This window comes from Agelaius tricolor, unplaced genomic scaffold (assembly GCF_023055355.1).
Source record: "Agelaius tricolor isolate 1412-34295 unplaced genomic scaffold, bAgeTri1.0.p SCAF_13, whole genome shotgun sequence".
NCBI classification, from domain to species: domain Eukaryota; kingdom Metazoa; phylum Chordata; class Aves; order Passeriformes; family Icteridae; genus Agelaius; species Agelaius tricolor.
In genome coordinates this window covers 10,807,309-10,829,089 of record NW_027269273.1, presented here as the reverse complement: position 1 = coordinate 10,829,089, position 21,781 = coordinate 10,807,309, and the positions used below count along the sequence as shown (strand labels likewise).

General features: G+C 44.6%; 1 protein-coding gene across 7 annotated transcripts; it reads right to left on the bottom strand.

Annotated features, from left to right (window-relative positions):
* Window positions 1–302: 302 nt before the first annotated feature.
* Window positions 303–12,540, bottom strand: NCOA4 (nuclear receptor coactivator 4). Of its 7 annotated transcripts, none has more exons than XM_071438723.1 (10): window positions 12,415–12,540; window positions 6,857–7,010; window positions 6,237–6,377; window positions 6,028–6,116; window positions 5,469–5,577; window positions 4,820–4,891; window positions 4,276–4,419; window positions 3,040–4,050; window positions 2,637–2,726; window positions 303–2,086 (listed from the first exon to the last, which is right to left on the bottom strand). In XM_071438723.1, exons 2-10 carry the CDS (start codon window positions 6,995–6,997, stop codon window positions 2,081–2,083), a joined length of 1,803 nt encoding a protein of 600 aa, XP_071294824.1. In that variant the 5' UTR covers window positions 6,998–7,010; window positions 12,415–12,540; the 3' UTR covers window positions 303–2,080. The 7 variants fall into 7 exon arrangements, with proteins under 7 accessions (XP_071294824.1, XP_071294823.1, XP_071294827.1 ...); XM_071438722.1 differs by lacking the exon at window positions 12,415–12,540 and adding an exon at window positions 12,304–12,403; XM_071438726.1 differs by lacking the exon at window positions 12,415–12,540 and adding an exon at window positions 12,280–12,303.
* Between the last annotated feature and the right edge of the window lie 9,241 nt (window positions 12,541–21,781).

Here is a 21,781-nt window from a genome sequence, read left to right as displayed (position 1 = left end):
AGTCTGTTTCTTCCAACAGCTGAGCAAAGCCCAGGTGACTGAGACACACCAGCTGCATGTGCAGGGGGTCACACTGCAAGGCAGTAACCTGACAGGAGCTTCCCACTGAGTGTGCAGGAGTGTGCCAGCTGCCTGAGTTTCCCTGCTCTGGAGCTCAGTGCAGCTCCAGGCAGTGGTGAATGAACTAAAGCATGTGAATCCCATCTGCATGGAAGCACAACTGTAGCAGCTTCCAGAGGCAAGCTGGACATGTGCCACAGCAGTTTTTGTTGACCATCTTGTAAATGAGACATAATACACACTTTGGTTGCAATTATTTTTTAATGGAAAAGACTAATCAATGTTTCACATAAATATCAATTAGTGACAAGTCAGTTGAGTAAAGGAATACATACCCCCAAGTTTTAAAGGCTCATAATGAACTGACAAAGTAGCACACAATGACGACTACATGGAATTAATTGGAAGAGGTGGGCTGCACGTCAATCCCATTCATTAAGTTCAGCTGCTGATCACATCTGTTACTGGAGTTAGTCACAGTGCAGTCTTCCCATGGAGCAACAAGGACACGTGAAGGGGAAAGTGAACTCCTAAAACACCTCTCTGCCTCCAGCAGAAAGCCCTGGCTATGAAAGTACAAAAGCCTCGAGTGTGTTGCTGATGCTAAGCCCTTTCAGGGTCTGGTTTCAGATGTGCAGTCTCCCCTTCTCAGACTAAAAACTTACTTTGAAATGAATGCACAGGATTGATCAGACAGGAATGTGTTCACACTGCAATGTGACACCAAGGTCGGATCTTAATAATAATTGCTTTTCTACAGGGTTGTGAGGAACTCAAATCACTTTTATTCCCAGGCAGGCTGCAGGGATGGGGAGAAGGGGGACCTATTTTTCATAGTCATCAAGAGCAATTTGTTAAGTGAGTAGAAGCTGCACCAGAAGCTATGGAGCTTCACAGTTTTTCCATGGAGCCTGACAGGCATGATCCACATTTCCACAGAACGTCTTTGCACTCATTCCTACAGGCTCAAAAGGCTAAATATCTGAAGAGGTATTGCTCATATTGTGTCCACAGCTTCAGGAAGATCCAAGTTACTGGACCCCACTTTCACATACATAATCACATGGAAACCACAGATTAAATACGTTTAAACTGCATCAGTGGGAGCCACAGTTTGCCAAGTTAGTGTTTCCCAATTAAACAGCAGGCCATCAATCTGCTGAAGGCATCTAATTCCCCAAATATTACCTTTAAATATTATGTGGCTAAGATGCCTGCTTTCCAGTGGTTTAGTCAATAAAAATTCATTATGAATTATCTAAAACTAACAGAAACACACATTTCATTTTACAGCTTTTTCAGTGACATTCAAATTGTTTGTGAATGCTGGGGACACAGTAGGGTCTGATCTACTGGTGCATGAAAATTAACACCCTACCCTGTTCTCTGACAGGCTCAAAATTCACAAGAAGAGTTTTAATTTAAAACTAAGTTACCAATTCTCCTGTCACATGTTAGGTCCCATAAATCCATGTATTTTTCCAAGTCTGGATTTCACATATTTAGCTGGGAAATGCACCAACACAAAATGCAAATGAAACCTCCAAAGTGAGCAACTGCTCCATAAACAAATTGCTTGCAAGTACAGCCTAAGTAAGCTGGAACCCAACGCATGACAGTTGTAGCAGCTGAAAGAACAGCAGCACTTGTAAAGTCACTGTCAAAGGTGGATGTTCCACAGCACCAGGAAGATTCTGCTTTATACCTGCACTGGCCTCAACATACTTGGAGTGACAACCCATTAAAGATCCTTGTATTCCCATAACAGATACAAATTTGCTAACACCTCTAAAGCATCAGATTGCTTATGGTCAGTGGGTTTACATTTCAGAATTAATGACAACAAAAAGGGATCTTCTGCACCAGAACTCTGTTAGATAAGGAATCTTTCTTTTTGTTATAATTTTAGAAGAGAAAGCAGATGGCCAAACACAAAACACAAGCACTCAGCTGGCTGCAGTCACTCAATGTGATGTGCGACTGATAGCAGGAAGGGGATGATTTCAACACATCCAGTTCTTCACATCTAAACAAATTTAAAATAGGGTTATTATTATCTTTGATAAAAAGCAACAACTTTGGAAAAAAAAAAAAACCACAACTATAAGATAATAAAAAAGTGATATTAACATTCCTCCTAGAATTGAGGATCCTGCCCTTTAGGGTTTGAAGTACTCCTGCTAAGGACTATTTTCATTAATTTCAAAAACAATGACAAAGAGTTATCATCAGAAAGGAAAGACATGATGTCAGCTGTAAATACATTACTAAGGAAAGAAAGAAGCTGCCTGGAGATTGATACACTAATTCCATATCTTAGTTACAATCAGAGTTACCAAGTGTCAGTCAGTTGAGAGATTTACACAGGAACAGAAGTAATTCCCTCCCTGGCCTGTGATCAGAAGAGGAGGAATAATAACAAAGGGGAATGGTCCAAGCTGTTAAGAAGGTGTATGGGGAGGAAATTACTACATAACATTTAAAGACTTTAAGGTGATCATTAGCTGCCAGTGTCTGTGTACTGTACCCTCAAGTTGTGATTAGGCTCAGCTGTTCTAAGACATTCTGTATCCTACCTGTAAAGGAGACCGATACAGCCATTTTTCGTTATCTCCACTGAGCTTCATGCAGGCAAAAAGGTCACAAACTGTAGGAAGGCCAAAGTCCTGAAAGAGAAGTCACCTTAATTACCAACTCCAAACATAAATACATTCTGATGTATCTTCAAATTTTGTCAAAACCAAAACTGACTTTTGAGTCTTTGAGATTAATACTTTCTTCATTTAGTATAACATATTAACTTGTTTAGTGCTAAGTAACTAATAATAGTGAAAACATCGAAAGAGCCAAGAAACCTAAAAACTTTCAGTCAGTATTATCCAGAAGAGCTATGACTTTGGAAGAGAATGAAGTCATTAAATTCAGTAAAGCAATAAACCTGGCACAAAACACACAAAAGTATCAAAAACTAATGCTCACTTGTGCTTTCTTGCGCAGAAGCCATTTATCTTCCACTGGAGGCAGGTTTGCATTTTCTAGGTCATTTGAAGCCAACACCCAACTGTTTACATTTAAGGGGAGGTGGAATGGAGCCAAGAGGTCTAGGAAAGGACTCTTGAAACTCTTGTCTGCTTTTTCCCGACTCTCCTTTTCTTCTGTGCTTTCTGCTTTGTGCTCAGCCTTGGCCAGCCAGCTTGTCAGAGGCCTCTCGAGCAATGCTTTCCAGGGTTCTGCAACCTCTGCTGAATAATCTGCTTTCTCTGCACTCATGGCTTCCCCTGGGAGCTTCTGGGCGGGGCTAAGCCAGGAACTGGCAGCAAACTTGGTCTTCTCATGCTGAGGGTCTGGTACATCTCTCTGGCTGACTGGAACTCCATTTTTGTCCTTCCCATCTTTCTTCAGAAGCCATTTGCAAAGAGCCTCTTTTCCACAGTTTTCATCACACACACATTCTGAAAAGCTGGCACAGAGATCATTTGCTTTGCACACATCTTCCACTTTAAAGGGGGCCTGAGGATGCTGAAGAAGCCAAGCATTTACAGCAGATGTTGTGGGTGATTTCTTTCCATCAAGATGCTCATTCAGGCACTTGAGATTTCCCAGGTTCTCAATTTCCACACTTTTGCTCTGGCTGCCAGGACAACTGGTACATGTTTCAGCTTTGAGGAGCCAATCATTCAAATTGCATTCTTCCCTAAAAGGTTTAAATTCATTCTTCCATTTCTCATCTGAAGCAATACTTCCATTTTCTGTGTCAGGAGTAAGCAGCCAGTCAGAAAGGTCCATCTCTTCTTGTCCAAGGGATTCTAATTCCTCCACTTTTTCAATAGTGGAAAAGGATGAGTTAAGAGTAGCGGTGGAATCCTTGCGATCAGGAGAATTTGTCTTCCCAGCAAGATCACACTGCTGATTGTGCAGGAGCCAGTTCTCCAAATCCTTCAGATTTCCCCAGGCTTGCTCAAAATAGCAGACTTTGGAAGAATTCAAATTCTAGTAAAGACACATTGAAATACATCCATTAAAACTAAAAGGCCATGTTCAGTAACTGTATAGTTAGAGCTCAGAGCATTCAGCTAGTAAGTGCCAAAGCATCAGGTGAACATGAGGCAGAAGGAAGAGTACTACAGAAGGTTTCATTCCCACCACGTTCTGCTTGCAATCATGTACTGTGTTTTCCCCTCTGTTCAAAACTAGGTTAGCACACAAAAGGTTTACCTGGCTGGGCTCTGACACACACTTCTGGGTAACCCATTCCTCAAGGTTGGTGCTGGGAACGTAGGGAGCCTGGCGCACGGGCACGGGCCTGCTTCCGAGTAACCAGCCAGCCAGCGAGGCGCTCACTGCCCCACACTGCGACTGCTGCCGAGAGACAATGCCCTTGGTTAGGGAAGGACTGACTGCTGGGCCCATCTCTGCTGAACGCCAACACAGGCAGGCAGCAGGATTTCTGCACCAAAAGGAAAAACAGTCCCCTCTAATTACAAAAAACCCCACAGGATTTGGGTAGTTCCAACATCAAGGAGCAGTCAATTAAAAAATCCTGTCAGCCACACCCCACGCACACTTTCATACTCTGTTCTCCCCTTCTGCTCCTGGAGCAGCTCCAGTATCAGATCACTCTGCTCACCATAGCCACTGTCACTGGCTACTCAAGCATCTTAACAAACAAACACAAGCCATTACTCAAGCTCACATAACGTGCTTGAGTTCTCCTCTTTCCTCTAATGCAATTAAACACTCACACACAGGTCAATCTTACCTGCTCACAGTTCATTAGGGCACAGCTCTGCCCTGGGAACCAGGGAGAAGTATTTTCTCTTTCTGAGGTTTGCTGAAAGAAAAGTAAAAATTAATATAAAACTCCATTTTATCCAGTATCTAGAACAAATTCTACAATAAAGCAGAAGTAAAGCACAGTTACAAGTGCTCAGTGCTTTATGGCTAACAATGTTCTCAACATTTACAAACAGAATGGAGAAAAATTTACTATAAAAATACCACCTTGAGCCTGCTTCCTTTAACAGAATTGTCTCCAATAATACAGGAAATACGCTGCTTACATAAGAATCCCAAAATACTTTTATCACAGAAAACATCTACTATGTTTTAACTATTGCTATCTAAAGAAAACAGTAATGAATTTTCATCTGCTGGAATAGAGTAAGAATGCTGTAGTCATTCTCTCAGCCAAAATACATTAAAATAAAATGTACATAACTGAACTCAGTGAAAACTACATGCAGTAATTAATAAACCACTGTGTATTTATTATACAGCTAAAATTATGACTCGCACACAGAAGCCATTCAAGCTGTCACTGAAAGCAAAAATATCACTTGGAATATATTGCTCTACTGAAAAAAATCTTTGAGGCAAGTATTTCAACCCAGGGAAGTCCTGGTGCCTACCATCGTTTTAATGGAACCAAATGAGGTAATAGCTTGGCGAAGGTAAGATGTGTCAGCCTCAAAATTCAGGATGGAAGACTCTTCAGGTTTGAGTGTAAGACTTTCCAGTCTGAAAGACAAAGGTGATAGTTACAGAAAGGAAAAAAGATTACAGTCTTCTTCATCTGTCCTGTTTTGGAAGTCAGCCCATTATTTCATAAAAAGGCTTTCAAGCTACTTGGCAGTAATTAGGTAACAAAAGACTTCTGATACAGTGTACAAGAAAGGAATGGCTATCTACAAATCAAGAACAGAATAAATTGCCAGCAAAACACAAGTTTCACCTTCTTACTTCAACTGCCATCAACAGCTAATATTTGAAATAATCTGCATAAATGAGTACCTCTCCTGCTCATTATAGCCCTGGTTTATCACCTCAGACTGCTGTTCTTATTTCTAGAAACTATCAAAAATGTAGGAACAGTGAGATCTGTTAGTTCTAATAGAATAAAAAATCAGATTAAATTAATAAGTTATAATAAACCCAACTGTGTTAACTTGCATCATAAAATAGATTTACCTCTCCAGGCAAACTGAAATCTGGTTTGCCAGTTCGTTACTGTAGGAGTGTTCCAGCTGATGAATAAGGCAATTGAACTGTCCCAAGTACTGCATGGAAGACAAAACACATGTTATTGTTTCAGCTCCCGGGATTAAAACTGAGCCAATACTTGCAAGAAAAAGGTTTGCTTGAAAATGCCAGTGCAGCGACTGAGAACCAAGCCTTACCCAGTAGAGCTGCTGTGCCTGCTGCTGCAAGGCCTCCTCTTTGAGCTGCTGGATGAGATCCACCTGCTCGAAGAGCCACACCTCACGGCTGCGCAGGCACTCCAGCTGCCGGCTGATGTGGCTGTGGATCTTGGCCTTGACCTGTCAGGAAACACACACCACTTCTACATCTGTCAACTACAGCGCACATACATGTGCTGCACCGACTGCAAACTACTGTTTGTCAGTGGCAAGTGGTATTTTTGGAGTGATTTATTTCTCAGAAACTCAGCACAGTCATCCACAGCACCACATGACTCAGGTCAGTAACAGTTCCAAGGCTACTTTAAAGAGGTAGTAAAGAATAATGTTATTTGTAATCTCCCTCTATTCTGATGTTCCAATCAGCAGCTTTTGGAAATGCTGCTTGCATTCCTAAGCTTGCAGAATTGATAAAGAAGATAAAGGTATACAGGAATACCTGTATCAAGAGCATTGGCAAAATGACACATCAATATGTTTGCAAATTGCTAGGAAAATTTCAGACCACCATGATAATAGTAAATATTCTGGAATAATAAAAACTTTAATTGAAATCATGTTAGTTATTAAAAGATCTTTAAGAAGTAATTTAAAATTACCTCACGCCAGTTTTCTTTAATCTGCTGTTCAGCTTTGACAATTCCAGATATAGCTGTTTCCAAGTCCTTCTTTGCTTGAAGGCACTTTGCCAGAGTCTCACTGCTGCAGGAATTTCTATTTCTATCTTGTGGTGGACTCATTCTTGAAGTGTTCCTAAAACACAATGGACAAAACGATTTCTTAATAGTTTCTATTCCTCTTTAACAGAAGAGGAAGGGCATCATATGAAGAACCATCTGTTCTACTTCACTATAAAGGTGAACAAAAAAGCCCCTAAGACCCTACACAGATGCAAGTTTTCTAAACATAGATAAAGCTCTCCTCCAGGAGCAACAACGGTCTCTCAAACACCTCGGCCCACGGAACTTGCACAATCACAGGAAAACCAACAGATATTTGACAACAGCTTCAGCCACAGGAGTTTAGGCAATCCTCCCCTGCCAGGCACCTTCCTCCAGCTTTTATGCCTAGCCAGCAAACTCCAGAGCTGAGGGGCTGATTCAGGGAAGGTTCAGCAGCAATGTTGGAGCTGGAGGAGAATGGCCTGACCAGGGGCAGGAAATATTTCAGTCACCCTTCTTTCCTCTGCAGGCAACAAGCTGGCTCCCATAAGTGAGAAAATTCCAATACAGTTTCACCAACTGAAAACCCACACATTGCTACAAAGATCATTCTTTACTAAGCTGCAAAGGCCAAAATTTTCACAGCTACCCATTTTGTCCTGGTCACAGCTGTGGTAACTTAGCTTCAGCACAGTCTCAAGTAGAAGGGGCTCAAATACAAAACTTCTACAGAAGTGATACTGGCAAGGATTCTGCAAGTAAGGGGAAAGATAGTATGGATTTTTAGTAAAAACGGGAAAGATCGCTGGAGGCACTTTTCCTAACCAGTGGGTTATTTTGTTACCAAAGAGTTTGAATTCTCCTGTCAGTTTCATGAGATTCCTGAAGCACTAAACATTCATAGTATTTATTCTATTTAAACAAGTCTTCAGCAATGACAACTATGGAAATTCCCAGCAGATTTAAAGCATACACATGTGCCAATCTAAAATGTCACAAATTTTACCACAGCTCTGGAGGGAACTGAAAGTAGTTTTGAATATAACAAGACAACGAAGAGCTTGCTTCCTGAGCAGCTATTTAGTCTGCAATTTCCAAGCCTCATGATCATATAAACTGCAACCCAAATGTCCTTCTACAGGAAGATCCAAAAGTGTGTGTTTCACACAGGAGAGGGCTAAGAGTGGCTTGCAAGTGGAAGGTGACAGAAAAAGCAATGTTCACGGTGGGGCAGGAGCAGAGGCTGCACCTCCCTTAGTTCCCTCAGCACCATGGGCCTCCTGTCCCTGCAGCACCTCCAGACACAAGACACAGACTAGGCACAGAAGCCACCCCAAGACCCTGCACACAACTCGATCCCATGCTCACCATAACATCTCATTCTCCAGGAACTGCAGAGCACAAGTACAAGAGAACTCAAATGTAATATTTATGTTATTTTGCACCAAATCAGACAGTGCAGAAGTCCAAAATACATCATTCTCCATGCTGTGCTGTGAACACCAGTATTTGCACACCCTAGCTTGTTCACAGGTTCACTTCTATAACATTCAGTATAAAGTAAGCTAAGCTTTTTCTCATAACACTCCCTAGACTTTATCTTGCTTTTCAACTCTCATGGACACCCTACAGAATGTAGGAGCCAACAGTGTAAGTGGGAGCCCTGGTCCTCAGATGTAATCTAACAAGGAGATGACAGCAACACCCAGCCAAGAAAACAGGGATATTAGGTACCTTAACAACTATCATATACCCAAAAGTAAATTTAAAAAATCATATTGGTTATTATTTCATTTTTTATATTCTTACATAACGAGTCGGTCTGAAAGGCTAAATAAAACTACCATATTTGCTCACACAATAGATAATGTACTTAACAACTCTTGTGAAAATTATGTTAACCTACTTTATCACATTCTGTATCAGCAACTTAGTAGTGGCACAATTAAATTTAAGAAGCTTACACACTCTTCTCTAATAATCTCTGAAACTACTGTTTGTTGCTTTTCCTTTTTTCAATGATTGCAAGAAACTCACTCCAGAATGTATGGAGAGAATGAGTGCTGCCTTCCTCCAGCCAGCCAGCTCCTGCTAAAATGGCTGTTCTTAGGCTTTGTCGCAAATAAGCCTGTAAAACTCACATGTTGAGCATGAGAGCCAATCCACCCTTCTTTTCAATTTTCACAAGCCTCTAACAAAACCAAGTGGGGGCAAGCACCTATTTCCTCGCTTCCCAGTTACTCCCAAATAGCACTGAGAATTTAAGAGGTTTTCAGGTCACATGCTCTGGTACAGCCGCGATCACACAATTCGGCTCAACAGTAACAAAACACAAGGAGACACACGGGTACAACACACGGTCACCTGCTCTGGCCATTTCCGTGCCACCGATTGGTTTCCAGGCACACGGGGGTCCCCAGCAGCCCCCGCTCTGTGCGTCACGGGATGCACACCCCCACCGCTGAGCTCGCACTTACTTTCCGCGCTCAGGAAGCAACCCGCAATGTCCTGTTTATAGCGCGGCCTCCATTCCCCGGCACGGCCTCCGGAATGCTCCCCGGAATGCTCCCAACCCTGCAAATATCCGCTCCAAGCCCTGGAGCGGCCCCTCGCCTTATCGGGGCGGCCCAGCCCTTGCCCCGCCCCGGCCACCGCGCCCGGCCGAGCCGCACGTCGGCAGCGCGGGGCGGGCCCGGGGCGGGCCGCGACCACCGGCGCCGAGCCGAGCCGAGCCGAGCCGAGCCGAGCCGAGCCGCGACCACCGGCCTGGCTCCGCTCAGCCACAGCACCGAGCGCCCCGGAACATCCAACCAGCAGTTGAAACCGCGTAACCTCAACGTTTTGCAACAAAACCGCTATTTCTTGCAACTTGGTAAGTGTGGCAATGTATCTTCTTCATGCAACAACAAAGCAGACCCGAGCGCTGAGGCATCCAGCGCGGATGGAGCAGCAAGGGCTGAAGAGCTGCGAGCCGATCCAGCGGCCGAGCTCGGCCTCCGTCCCTGGCCACGCACAGCCCAGCACTGAGGGTCCCCATCCAGCGCTGAGCCTGCAGCGTGCCAGAAATCCTGACACTGAGCAGCTCGGATGCGAGTTAGCTCCTGGAAGCACCAAAATCACACACACACATACACAATTCTTGTCACATCTACTCTTGCTTCCACAATTTCACACACTCAGCTGAGGAAAGCACACAGAACGGCCTCGGTAGGAAGACCTTGAAGATCATGTCATTCCAATGCTCTGCCATAGGCAGGGACACCTCTCACTAGAGCAGGGTGCCCAGCGTCCCATCCAGCCCGGCCTTGAATACTCCCAGGGCTGGGCCCCACACGTGTCCTCGCCTGCATATAAGCAGTGAAAATGTCATAGCCACGAAACCAAAAGAACTGCCTGAATGATAAGGAAGATTATATTATTGTTCCTAATAGTAAAATAACTACCAGTTTTTACAGAAGACTTTTGGCTCGCTGGAGAGGTGTCACCACAAGACCCTGCAGCTACAACTCCTGGTCACAGGTGCTCTGTGCAGCCTCCTGGCTGCCTGCACTCCACCCCTGGGATGTTACTTCCCATAGGTCAGAAACTGCTGGACAAAAATAATTTTAAGCTTTTAATTAAGTATGTGGCTGCTGGTGAGCAGAGGAGGAGGAGACAGCCCTTCCTCTTCTGCCAACAGGCTGGCAGGAAACTGGTTCTACCAGCTTTTCACTCTCAGCACAACCATCCCCGCTGCCCTTGGGAAGAACATTGTTTTTCATTTCAAATGGGTGTGGAAAAATCACCTCAAAAACAGGGCTGTGCAGAGCCTTTGTTGGGGAAAAGCTTCTGAAGGAAATGAAGCCTCCCATTGAACAGGCTCTATTTATAAACGTGGAATGATTTCTTCCATTAGGCAGGACAAGACTGCTCCAAAGGTCTCTCTGACCTGTCTTTATGTGGCTTTAAACCAGCTAGCTTGTTTGAACTGAAATCCCCACGGACTTCCATCTAACCTCACCAAAAAACAGAAGTTCCTCTTAAGAAGCTCTCCCAAATTAGATAGGCAGGGGTTGTGGTCAGGGAGTGAAGTACTCTAAGTACACAAGCTGAGTCGGGGAACTTCCCATTTACATCCAAGCATAGCAAGCACTTTGTACAGTGCAGCATCAGCATTAGGTACCAGTATCTGCATGGAGCTCCTGCTAGGGAGATCATTTTACTCCAAAACAAGTATATAACACCCTATTTTCTAAGTCACAAGCCATGTGAAGCAAATAAATAACCTTTAACAGTTTCAAGCAAGAGAAAAAGTGAAATAAACACCTTAAGAAATAGTAACAGAAATTTCAGGAATCACATTTTCTAAAATTTAGGTAGTTTTCACCTATCTGCACAGTGTATGGTCTATGCCACAGACCTGAACAACTGTGACTACTTTTTCTGCCTGTTTTAGCTCTGAAACAGCCCAGCCAGTGCACAAAGCACCTGTACTGAGACAATCTCATAAGAACTGGGCTCTGAACAATGTCACTAATGCAGCTGTGAAGAAGTCTGATCACCACTTTATTCCATCTATCATAAATATATATTTTATGCACAACAAGCATATAACTGAAATCACAAAGTATCTGAATACAAAGGCCTGATATCTCTATGCTATAAGTACTGAAAATACCAAAGAAGATACCCAGAGTGGGGAAGACATACATTTACCTTAACGCAGATTGCACATTACAACACATCTTCCAGACTACTGCACTTAAAAACCTTACAGAAAACAAGTGACAAACCCCCGGTTGTGCCTGAGGCATCTGGCCCCAAAGGCAGCAGTGCTATGCTCTCTGCACATCCAGCTATCCAAGGTTAGGCACTTACAGCGGGACGAACAGTGGTTTTTACGTGGCTGCCGGCTTTTTTCCGCTCCCCTGACTGCACACCTTATCGAAAGTCTCGGAGGAAGGCAACCTTGTTCCTCTATCATCTTTTCTCTTTAATCCCAGCCATAAGCACCGAGTTTAAAGCTATCAGAATGCTCGGCAAACCCCCGGAAGCTCCGGCTCACACCATTTACCAGCAACGAACAACACAGGTCTGACAAACTTTCAACAAACGCGATGCGGCACAACCCCGACCATAGCTAACCCAGACATTTACTGCTTATATAACCTCTGAGAAGCGCAGCTGCTGACAAAAGACTTGGCCTTTGCAATTAGAAACGTGGCTTGAGGAGCGCTCGCGGCACAACCTCTCCGGCACACGGAGAGCGAGATCAGTACAAAACCCCGTCTCCGTGCGAGCCCTGCGCCGCGGAGCGTCCATTTCCCCAGCGACCTGCCCGACCCAGGCCGGCTGCCTGGGCACTTCCCGCAGCGCAGCACGGGGTGCCTTACGGGACGCCTTACCGGGTGCCCTACGGGATTCCTCACGGGATTTCTTACGGGATTCCTCACGGGATGGCTCCCGGCTCCCCCCCGGATGTCTCCCCCGCCCTGCCGGCCCCACCGCCCCCTCACCGCTGCCCGCGCGCCGCTCCCTCAGCCCCGCGCCGTCCGCCCGCCCGCTCGCCGGCCCCGCGCGCTCTCGCGAGACCGCCGGCCCGCGCGCCCCCTGCCGGAGCGGCGGAGCGAGCGCTGGGCGGCGGCGGCGCTGCTGCTGCTGCTCCTCACGGCAGCCAAAATCCGGGAATCACGGCTGACCCGGCGTGGCGAATCCTCGGAGCACAGAGCGTGTATCATGGGGCGAGCCACCGGTGTGGGTCTTCTTCGTGTCCCCCGGAAATTTCCCAGAGTACGTGCCTTGGTGTGGCTTTCCACAAGCGTGAAGCGCGGCAGAACGCCTCCCAGTACCGCCAGCCCGCCTTCCAGCTGGGAGCAGGACCCAATTTCTGGTCCCAGAACACTTCCCAGTACTGCCGCCCCGCTGTCTAGCTGGGAGCAGGACCCAGTTACTGCTCCCAGAACACTTCCCAGTACCGCCAGCCCGCCTTCCAGCTGGGAATAGGACCCAGTTACTGCTCCCAGAACACTTCCCAGTACTGCCGCCCCGCTGTCCGGCTGGGAGCAGGACCCAGTTACTGCTCCCAGAACACTTCCCAGTACTGCCGCCCCGCTGTCCAGCTGGGAGCAGGACCCAGTTACTGCTCCCAGAACATTCCCAGTACTGCCGCCCCGCTGTCCGGCTGGGAGCAGGACCCAGTTACTGCTCCCTGCCCTCACACTTCAGCCGGTCAAATGAGATCCGCTCAGCTCAGCTGGCCAGAGCGCGGCGCCGGTAACAGCGAGGGCTCGATCCCTGTGGGGGCCAGCCAGGAGCTGGACTCGATGGTCCTCCTGGGTCCTTTCCAACACAGACTATTCTGTGATTCGGTGACATTTCAGCCTTTACTGGACTACCCGGCCAGCATATTTGTGAAGTGCTGCTTTTGTAAGTTTATGCACAGCATTTAAAGCTTAACAGAGAATGTAGGGGGGCTTCAATCAGAAAGGACTTCAAATGGAAATCCAAATAGATGAGTACATGTGGAAGCTGAGTCACAATTTCCCACACATTTCCTCCTCTGGGCACAGTTCAAGGAGCCATTCTTCTGATCAGGACCTTACTCGAGGTTACAATTACAAATTATTCAGTGCTGACATAAGAGAAAGTATAAATCAGCCGACTAATCCCAGATGCGCTGTTACCCTAGGAACAAGCATTTCAGGTATTTGGCTTCCTTGTCTAAACATGTAGGAGACACAGGGTGTGTTATATAATCCTCCTCTGTGTACTTGGATTTAAGAGGAAAAATAATACCAACCCTGCCTGACCTTGGAAAACCAGGAGTGCTCATGTACCACGTGTCCCCACATGCAGGGGGGGATGTGTCACCCAGCAGGATTCTCCCAAGGAAGGAAAGCTGCCTCTCCTGGGCAAGCAGGCACAGAGGACAAGGACAGGTTTCTGTCATGTCTTCCACAGGCTTGACAAAGGCAATATCATAATCCAGATGGTCTGAGAGTTTTTTGGTTGGTAGAGCTGCTTCACACAGTACACCTTCTGTGTGGATTCATTGTGGTCAAGGTCACGCTTTCCTAAGAGGATTTGCTCTTTGGACACATCTTCCATTTAACCTCTAAAGGAATATCAAGGTTTAGGAACTACATGCATCTCTTTCCTCCCACCCCTCATGGCAGTACACCCTGCTCCTCCCTCAGCCATGGCCTTTGCCATGCCAGATGTGCCTCTTTATACAAACCTGCATAGTGGATCAGAAAAAGAAACTTAAAATTGCATCAGCTTAAGCAAAAGGCAAATTGGTGATCTACTGAAATAGAGGCAAAAGGTTGGATAGAGATGCAGTTTTATGGGAAAATAAACAGGATAATCTGCTCATGTTAAAAGAGAAGCAAAGATGGAGATGTAGTGGGCAGTTCCTCAGCACTGGATAAAACTGTATCAGTGTTCACAATAAGCCTCCAACCAAGCATTTTGGATGCATAAAAGGGATCTAAATACATATCAGAAATAGTTAATGAGGTTAAAAGCCTGCAGCATTTCCCTTCAGAAGTTTGTGACACCACTTAATGCATGCCTATACCCAAGATTAAGTGCTATTTCTTGCTGAATGGGAATCCCACTCACAGCAGCATAAAGCATAAAATTCTGTAGCATAAAGCCCATCCTTCCTTGATTTGGCAAAAGTGTCACTCAAAGACATTTTTCCTTGCTCGTCTGCAGTGTGGGAATGAATACCAGGGAGAGATTAATCCCTTCCCATCCCCTGGAAACATGAGGTTTGATAAAAAACTTGAAGCTTTTTCTCCATTTCTTAGGTATGGGCCTGCGAAACTACTACTGGGCAGCACTCAAACCACAAATAACTTGAAGAATATTCTCTGGTGCAATGGCTCTAGAGCAAATTTTGTGGGGTTTAAAGAACATTTGTTTTCTGTTCAGATTGTTCCTCTTTCAACAACTGCAATAATGCAGTTGAAGGGCATCAGCTGTGTTAACTTCTCTGTTAAATGCTCTGGAATGTGAGTTCCCTGTTCTACAGCGCTACCATGCAGCTGAGCAGTCCATCCCTGCCTGGGAAACGGAGAATAAGGAAGCTCAGCCAGCCCGGCACGGCTGCGGGTGCAGCGGGACACCAAGGCAGACCAAGCTGCCGGCTGCTCCCATCGGAAGCAGCAAAAGTCCCGAGGCAGAGTATGAAATTCTCGAAGAGTCTAGAAGAGTGCATTGCAGCCGTCAGGGAACCTCACGCAGGCTCCCGCGGGAATCGCCAGTTTCCTCAAGCCCTGCCGCTGGAAAGGGACTGTTTTCCCTTCGTCCCTGCCAGCCCGGGTGCATGACCCTCCCTGCACGGATCCTCTCTGACGTGTGTCCTTGGTCCCCTTCCAGGCAGGCCGTGACCTGGCACTGGGTCCCGCAGCTGTGCGCCAGATCCAGCCCCAGCCTTCCCGCAGGGCCCGCGGCCCCAGGGCGACCTCAGCCCCAGCCCGCCCAAGGAGGCGAGAGAGCAGCGCCGCTTGTGCTGAGCTCCAAAGGCTTCACTGCCCCGCAGGGCACTTCAAAGCTCTCTGCACTGTATTTACTCACCTTGAATCTTTGCTGTTTGTGTCGAGCTACCTCAGTGCCAGAGAGGAATGAAATGTTTTTGAACTCCCACACGAAGAGTTTCATATATAGACTGTAAACAGATGTTCTAATGGCCTCTTCCTGCACACCACACACAGACTTTTTCCTTCCTCTAGTTTAGGGATTTCTCATTTCTGCAAACTTTTTACTTACTGTCTATTCTTCTATCCCACTTCACATTGAACAAAAGTACCACCCTACATCTAACTCCACACTCACTTTTCATTTAAAGAGGTTCTCAGGAAGGTCTTCTGTAGCTTCTCCAGACAGCCTAACCAAAGGCAGAACTTCTGGAAGCAATGGGTTGCTTTTGTGAATTAGGGTCCCACCACAGACATAAACAAATTTCTTATTTGTTGTGGCCCAAACCTATCAATGCAAAAAATAACAAGCACAGCACCAAAGGACTCACACTAGAGGGAGGGAGGCATGTAAACAGTGTATAAACAATTTTAACTAAATTAAAACTGTTTTTACAAACCTTCAGAAACCTGCTTCATAAAAGTTGTTCTATCACAAATATAGATTGAGCCTGTAGCAAAATATCAGTGTGATTTTGGTCACTAAACATTTTGCAGCCCCCCCAATATATATATACACACATTCCAGTCAAAATTGGAGCAGGAAAGGACTCCCAGTGCAGACTTGGAACACAAGGGCTTCAGGGTTTGCTCTCATTTGAGTGGGGGAGCAGGTTGTTGAACAACATCCATCACACAATCAAAACAGGTCTCTTCTGCTTTCTCAGAAACACTTGTCTCATCTTTTCCCAAGATCCTTCTTTAAGAAAACAGTTATAGCAGCACAACAGTAAATTAACTCCTTATTCTACTGTTAGAGTGAGGCTGATGCTGAAAAAAAGCATGGAATTTAGAAAACAGTTCACTATGTGAACAAGGAAGAAATTACAACAAAACAAATTATAACATCACATTGTGCATTTAAATCAATGTAAAATCTTTTCTAAAATTGGATTCTCTGAGGCAGTGGCATTTGTAGGATTTTCCAGACAATGTGAACACAAGATAGCATTTAAATAACCTGCACACAGGAATTTCTGCCCAGTCCCAATCTGGAATACATCAGTTTGCACTAAAACCAACACCAGAAGTATAAGCAAATTACCTACAAGCTTGCAAAAAGCCATCAGAGGAGGGAAAAAGCCTGAATTTTATGCATGTGTCATCACTGAGGGTGCTGTGTCTGTGTCAGGACCTCAAACTCCAGCAGCAGGCACAGGTCAGGTGCTGGCACTCAGGCCGGACAGTTCTGTGTGCTTCCTGCACCACAAAAAGCTGCCTGTCAGCAGGCCTGCTGGAAAGCAGCAACAAAAAGGCCTTGGGGCAGGATTCACTGCACCCCAAGCTGTGAGCCCATCTCTGCTTTACAGTAAAAATTGCCGGAGGTGAGCAGGGACCAGAAGAGGCCGAGGAAGAGCGGGTGTGTCCTGCAGAGCTGTGCGCCGGCGCTGAGCACCAGGTGGAGCTCGGAGATGAAATCCTGGCCAGCAGGAGTGCACGGGAGCGCCTGACCCACATTCCTTAAGTCCTACTACCTTTAACACCTCGGGGGACAAAATCTCCCCTTCATCACACCTGTGATACCATTGTTACTGGAGTTGTCTTTAGTGCCTGTAGGCGAGCAGAAGGTGGCTGGAAGGGGATGGAAGTCATCGTTTCCTTGCCTGTGTCCCTCCCCTTTGCTTTCTAAGCTTCCTTCACATGCCATCTGAGTAGCATAGCCTGTAGTATACTGAAAGCCTGATAATAAGACAGATGACATCTGTTTAGGTCACATATCTGAAAGGATTAATGCTCCCAAAGACTTACAAGCTGCAGCTTAGTACTCTGCTATCTGAACACATTGGCCCTGGTACATGTGATGGCTGTCAGCTCAAGGCTCAGCACTTCCACACCTCGAGAAAGATGGAAGCTGGACATCCAAGCAACCATGGCAAAGGATATGCACCATTTCCTTCATGGACACAGTAAAAGCCACAAGCAATTGTGTGCCAGGTCTGGTAAAAGAGTTCCAGAGGAAAGAAACAACTTCCTGGCACTGGTTTTGCCTGTGGCAGGGTGCTGCCCCACAGAAAATGGACATGGACATGCTCATTCTAGCTGGCAGAGGCTAAAAGGGAGTACAACCATTTTTATATGGGGCAGAACTGCTGTGTGCCTGTTGCTTTCTGAAGAAGAAAAGGAACAAAATTCACACTAATCCACATCACCCACAAAGCTTACCCATCTCTTTCCATTTAAAGCCACATGGCTCTGTAGAATTGCTCCTGTGGAGGGGCAGGGAGTGGGATGACCTGCACTACAGCATCAACAGAAAGCACCACAGCTCCCTTCCTCAGCAGGCACGAGGGGCTTGCAGGACACACAGTACTTGTGGACAGGCAGTACCTGCAGACACCAGCAGCCCAGGGCTCTGCTCACAGGCTTTAGATTCCCCTGTTTTGATGAGGGTCAGCTGGATCTTGTGACCTGTGTAAATAACAGTGCTTTGGAAGGAAGCTGAATAGAACATTATATTCTCAATTTCAGATCCGTAGTTCTATATGGAGGGAAAAGAAATGAAATTTAGAAATAGTCCTGGACCCTAAAGTCCCCTGAAGGGGAAAGACACAAGAGACTGACGCAGCAAGTTCCACTAAGTTATTTAACTGGTACCATGAGAGTTGATTAGAATGATTTATTTCCAACTCATAAAACCCACATGCTGCCTCTTTCTCTCTTGCCAATTAACAGTATTACTTAGCACTAATAAACTGCTTTCATTTTCAAGGGGCTTAAGAAGACAAATTAATCACCTCAACATGTCTGAAAGGAACAGATGGCAATGAAGTATTAACATTGCAATTTCCAGTTGGAAAAGCTCCTGAGAGAGGGGGCAGTAGCAGTGTCTGGAGGATACCCAGCCCTGTTCCCTCTGTGGAGCTGGCGTCCCTTGATCTCACCTCCACTCACAGTTTCTGCTTTAACCCAACCTCACCACACATTAATTTTCCTTGAGCAAAGCTACACTGTTTTTCTTACTCATTCTTTAATAGTGACTTACATGCTTCTAGAAGGCCTCTTACCTCAGCACATCTCCAGACAGGTCGCTCCTGCTTTGGATTTGAAAGACTAAATGTCTATCCAATAATGCAATTAGTGCAGCTTGTCATTATTCTTACTGGCTACAAGCAGAGAAGTGATCAGGAAGAAACATTGCTCTGTCCATACAGTGGAGATGCTCTTCTTCCCTGAAACATCTTGTTACATTTCAATACAGAACAGCTGACTGCCTTTTCCTCTTCTCACTTGCCCCTGTCCCAGAGGACTCTGCAAAAGTGCTGTTCTGTGGGCACTTTTGGCTCAGCTGTACAACAAAAGCTTTCTTAAGCTACATCTGGAAGGAAGATAGGCTTTCTGTGGAACAGGGCTTCCTAAAGCAAAACATGTTCAGGTGAGGACCAAGCAAACAAATAAAATTATTTTAATAGTAACTGATGTGACAATGACTAAGCAACTGTTTAGTGTGCTGTTTTGGCTTTTTTAAAGACCTGATTTAACTATGGATGATTTTTATTTAAAGCATTGAGATAATACCCTCTATTTCAGTATTTAACCTCAGCCAAAGATTATCTCAAATTGAAACTGCAATGATAATAGTGCCAAATGTCTGACAGGTTTTGGTCTCTCCTCTAGGAATGGTAACAGTAAATACTACTTCAGAATGAAATTAATTATTCTAACACAGTTTCAGCACTATTTAGCACATACTGATATTAGTATCAATTGCCTTCAATCTCTGCTGAGCCACTGAGCTAAGTATCTCAGCCCATGATCAATCTCAGCCCTCAAGTATCAATGTACAATTAAATCATTCTAGAGACATTAGTTAGTGTCTAGTGACAACATAATATATAAAACATAGCATATCCCAAATACTGCATCAGCTGGGGCTGTTCCTGCATGTTAAGGTGAAGAAGGCACACTGAGACAAAAGCATTAAGCACCCACCGTGCCAGAGCATCCCTCCCTGAGAATTCTGGGAAAGGCAGCCCCGGTCTGCCCAGCTGGAACTGGTACCCGAGCACTCAGGCAGGGGAGCAGAGGCAGCATGGTGCAATGCACACTGGTCTTCAAATGGACTTGAGAAATAATGCACCCTATTTCACCCCAGCTGACAAGCATCTGTGTTCAGCATTGACCCACTCAGTTATAAATCTAGTGTGAGTTTTCCTGCTACTATATTTATATTTAAGAGTAGAAGGTAATGGATGTGGATTTTCTTAAGTTAAAAAACATTAAAAACAGAGTTCTCACATTTACAAGAGTAACACTTCAATGGAGAATACTTAATATACAAAATGGCTGCGTTTGATTTTTTAAAAAACTGAACCCAAATGCAAAATTAATTCAAATAGCCCTTTTTTAAGACTTCAATTGTACAAATAAACAACTTGTTTTATCCCTGTAGCTAATAATCAGATGAATGTTTGTTGTTGGGTTTTTTTCTCAGATTTCCATTATATTCTTGTACTTTAAACCTTTCCAAAAGTGTAGGAAGTCCTCAAGCATAAACACTATATTTTGTAAATAACAGCAATGCTGATTAATAACATGAAGATTCAGAATGTCTGTAATGAGGGAGCATCTGTTTTTCTGAACTTGCAAATCATTGGTATCCTTTGCCTTTACTTGTAATTTATTTTTCTCATTCAGGAATCATAATTGTATTTAGGACTGTAGTAGCAAGTCATACTAATGCATAAACCATAAGTAATTGATACCAGAACTGCATGAAACAAAATAATTCTTTCAGGTTTTATAGCACAACACACAAAGAATTCAAGGGACTTTGCCATATTATTCCATCCCTTTTGCAAACTCTCTCTTTCTGACCAGTTTGATACTGGTCTTATTATATCATATTCCTACAGCTGGGGGCTTTATTTTGAGAGGTGCTTGGAACACCAGGGGTGGGAAGGAGAACACAGTTTTTCCACATGTCAAATAAAGTATGGATTACAAAGGTTGTGAGAGGAAGGTACTCTTGCTATTTTAAAGCTTTAGTTTGACTCTTCAAATCTGGAATTCTCCTGCACACCTGAGGAGAAGCTAACAGACAGCACAATGTTTTATACCACTATAAAGCTTAAAATTCTCAAAGTGTAATGCTTGAAGAAAGGAAAAAAAAATTATCATTCAATACTCTGGACCATAAAATAAACCTGTATAGAAACTGCTTAGTTAAACTATAAATAATGGCAGAATAATTTTATTTAGTTACTCATTACTTCCTTACTCCTATTAAAGCTTCAATTAAAGGAATTTTAACATTCAGAATCATTAGCAGAACTTAAATGCTCACAGCTATAGAGGCATCCTGAATAAGGCATATATTCCAGTGACTTCACACTTGGTTTGTCTAAAGCTCATTTTGAGCTCTTTGAGCAAAACTCATTTTGAGACTTCTTTGAGGCCAAAGTCCCAGGGTCTAAACCAAGCCTCCTGAACACCAGGTGCATTTCATTGGAGCCAGCTCTTTGCCCAGGAGTGAAAATTTGATCTTGAACTACTTCACACCATTAAATTAATGCATCACAGGACATTCCAATTAGGAGGTCCTACATTTAAGGATTTTATACATGAAAGTTTAAAGCTGTCCTAATTACCACGAGTTCCTCTTGGTATGCAAATGTCAGGTGAACATTGTGGTGTCAGCCTGCTAACTTACTGGGAAAAAAACCACAAGCCCACACATTTAAAGTAAGAGTCAGTAATTCCACAGCAGTAAGTTCTCAGACACTGCAAATTTTCCTTTGAGACAGAAAATGTTTCTCTTCTCTCTCATAAAAAAAAAAAAAAAAATATTGCACATCTCATTTCCCCAAGAATCTTAGGCATTCACCAAAGGCACATATGACACTAGAAATAGTATTCTCAGCTTCCTTGACAAACCTTTTACTTCCAACAGGCCCTGCACGATGGCTGCATTACACTATTATAACAGGTTTCTCACTGAAAACTTGTTTGTGAAGTTGTTTCTAGAAGAAAATAAATCTTTAAGCTGCCCAAATGACCGAGGCACTCAGAATAACCTTAGGACTGTCCTTTGGGGAAGACACAAGGTCTCACTTTTAGCAGGTGCCTGACGTCAGGCCAGAGAGGGAACACAAGACAGGCAAAGGTTACATGGCAACTGTCCCCTGTGGCTTATGCAAGAGCCAAACAACCACTGCTCAGGATAGATGCACATAACGAGAAC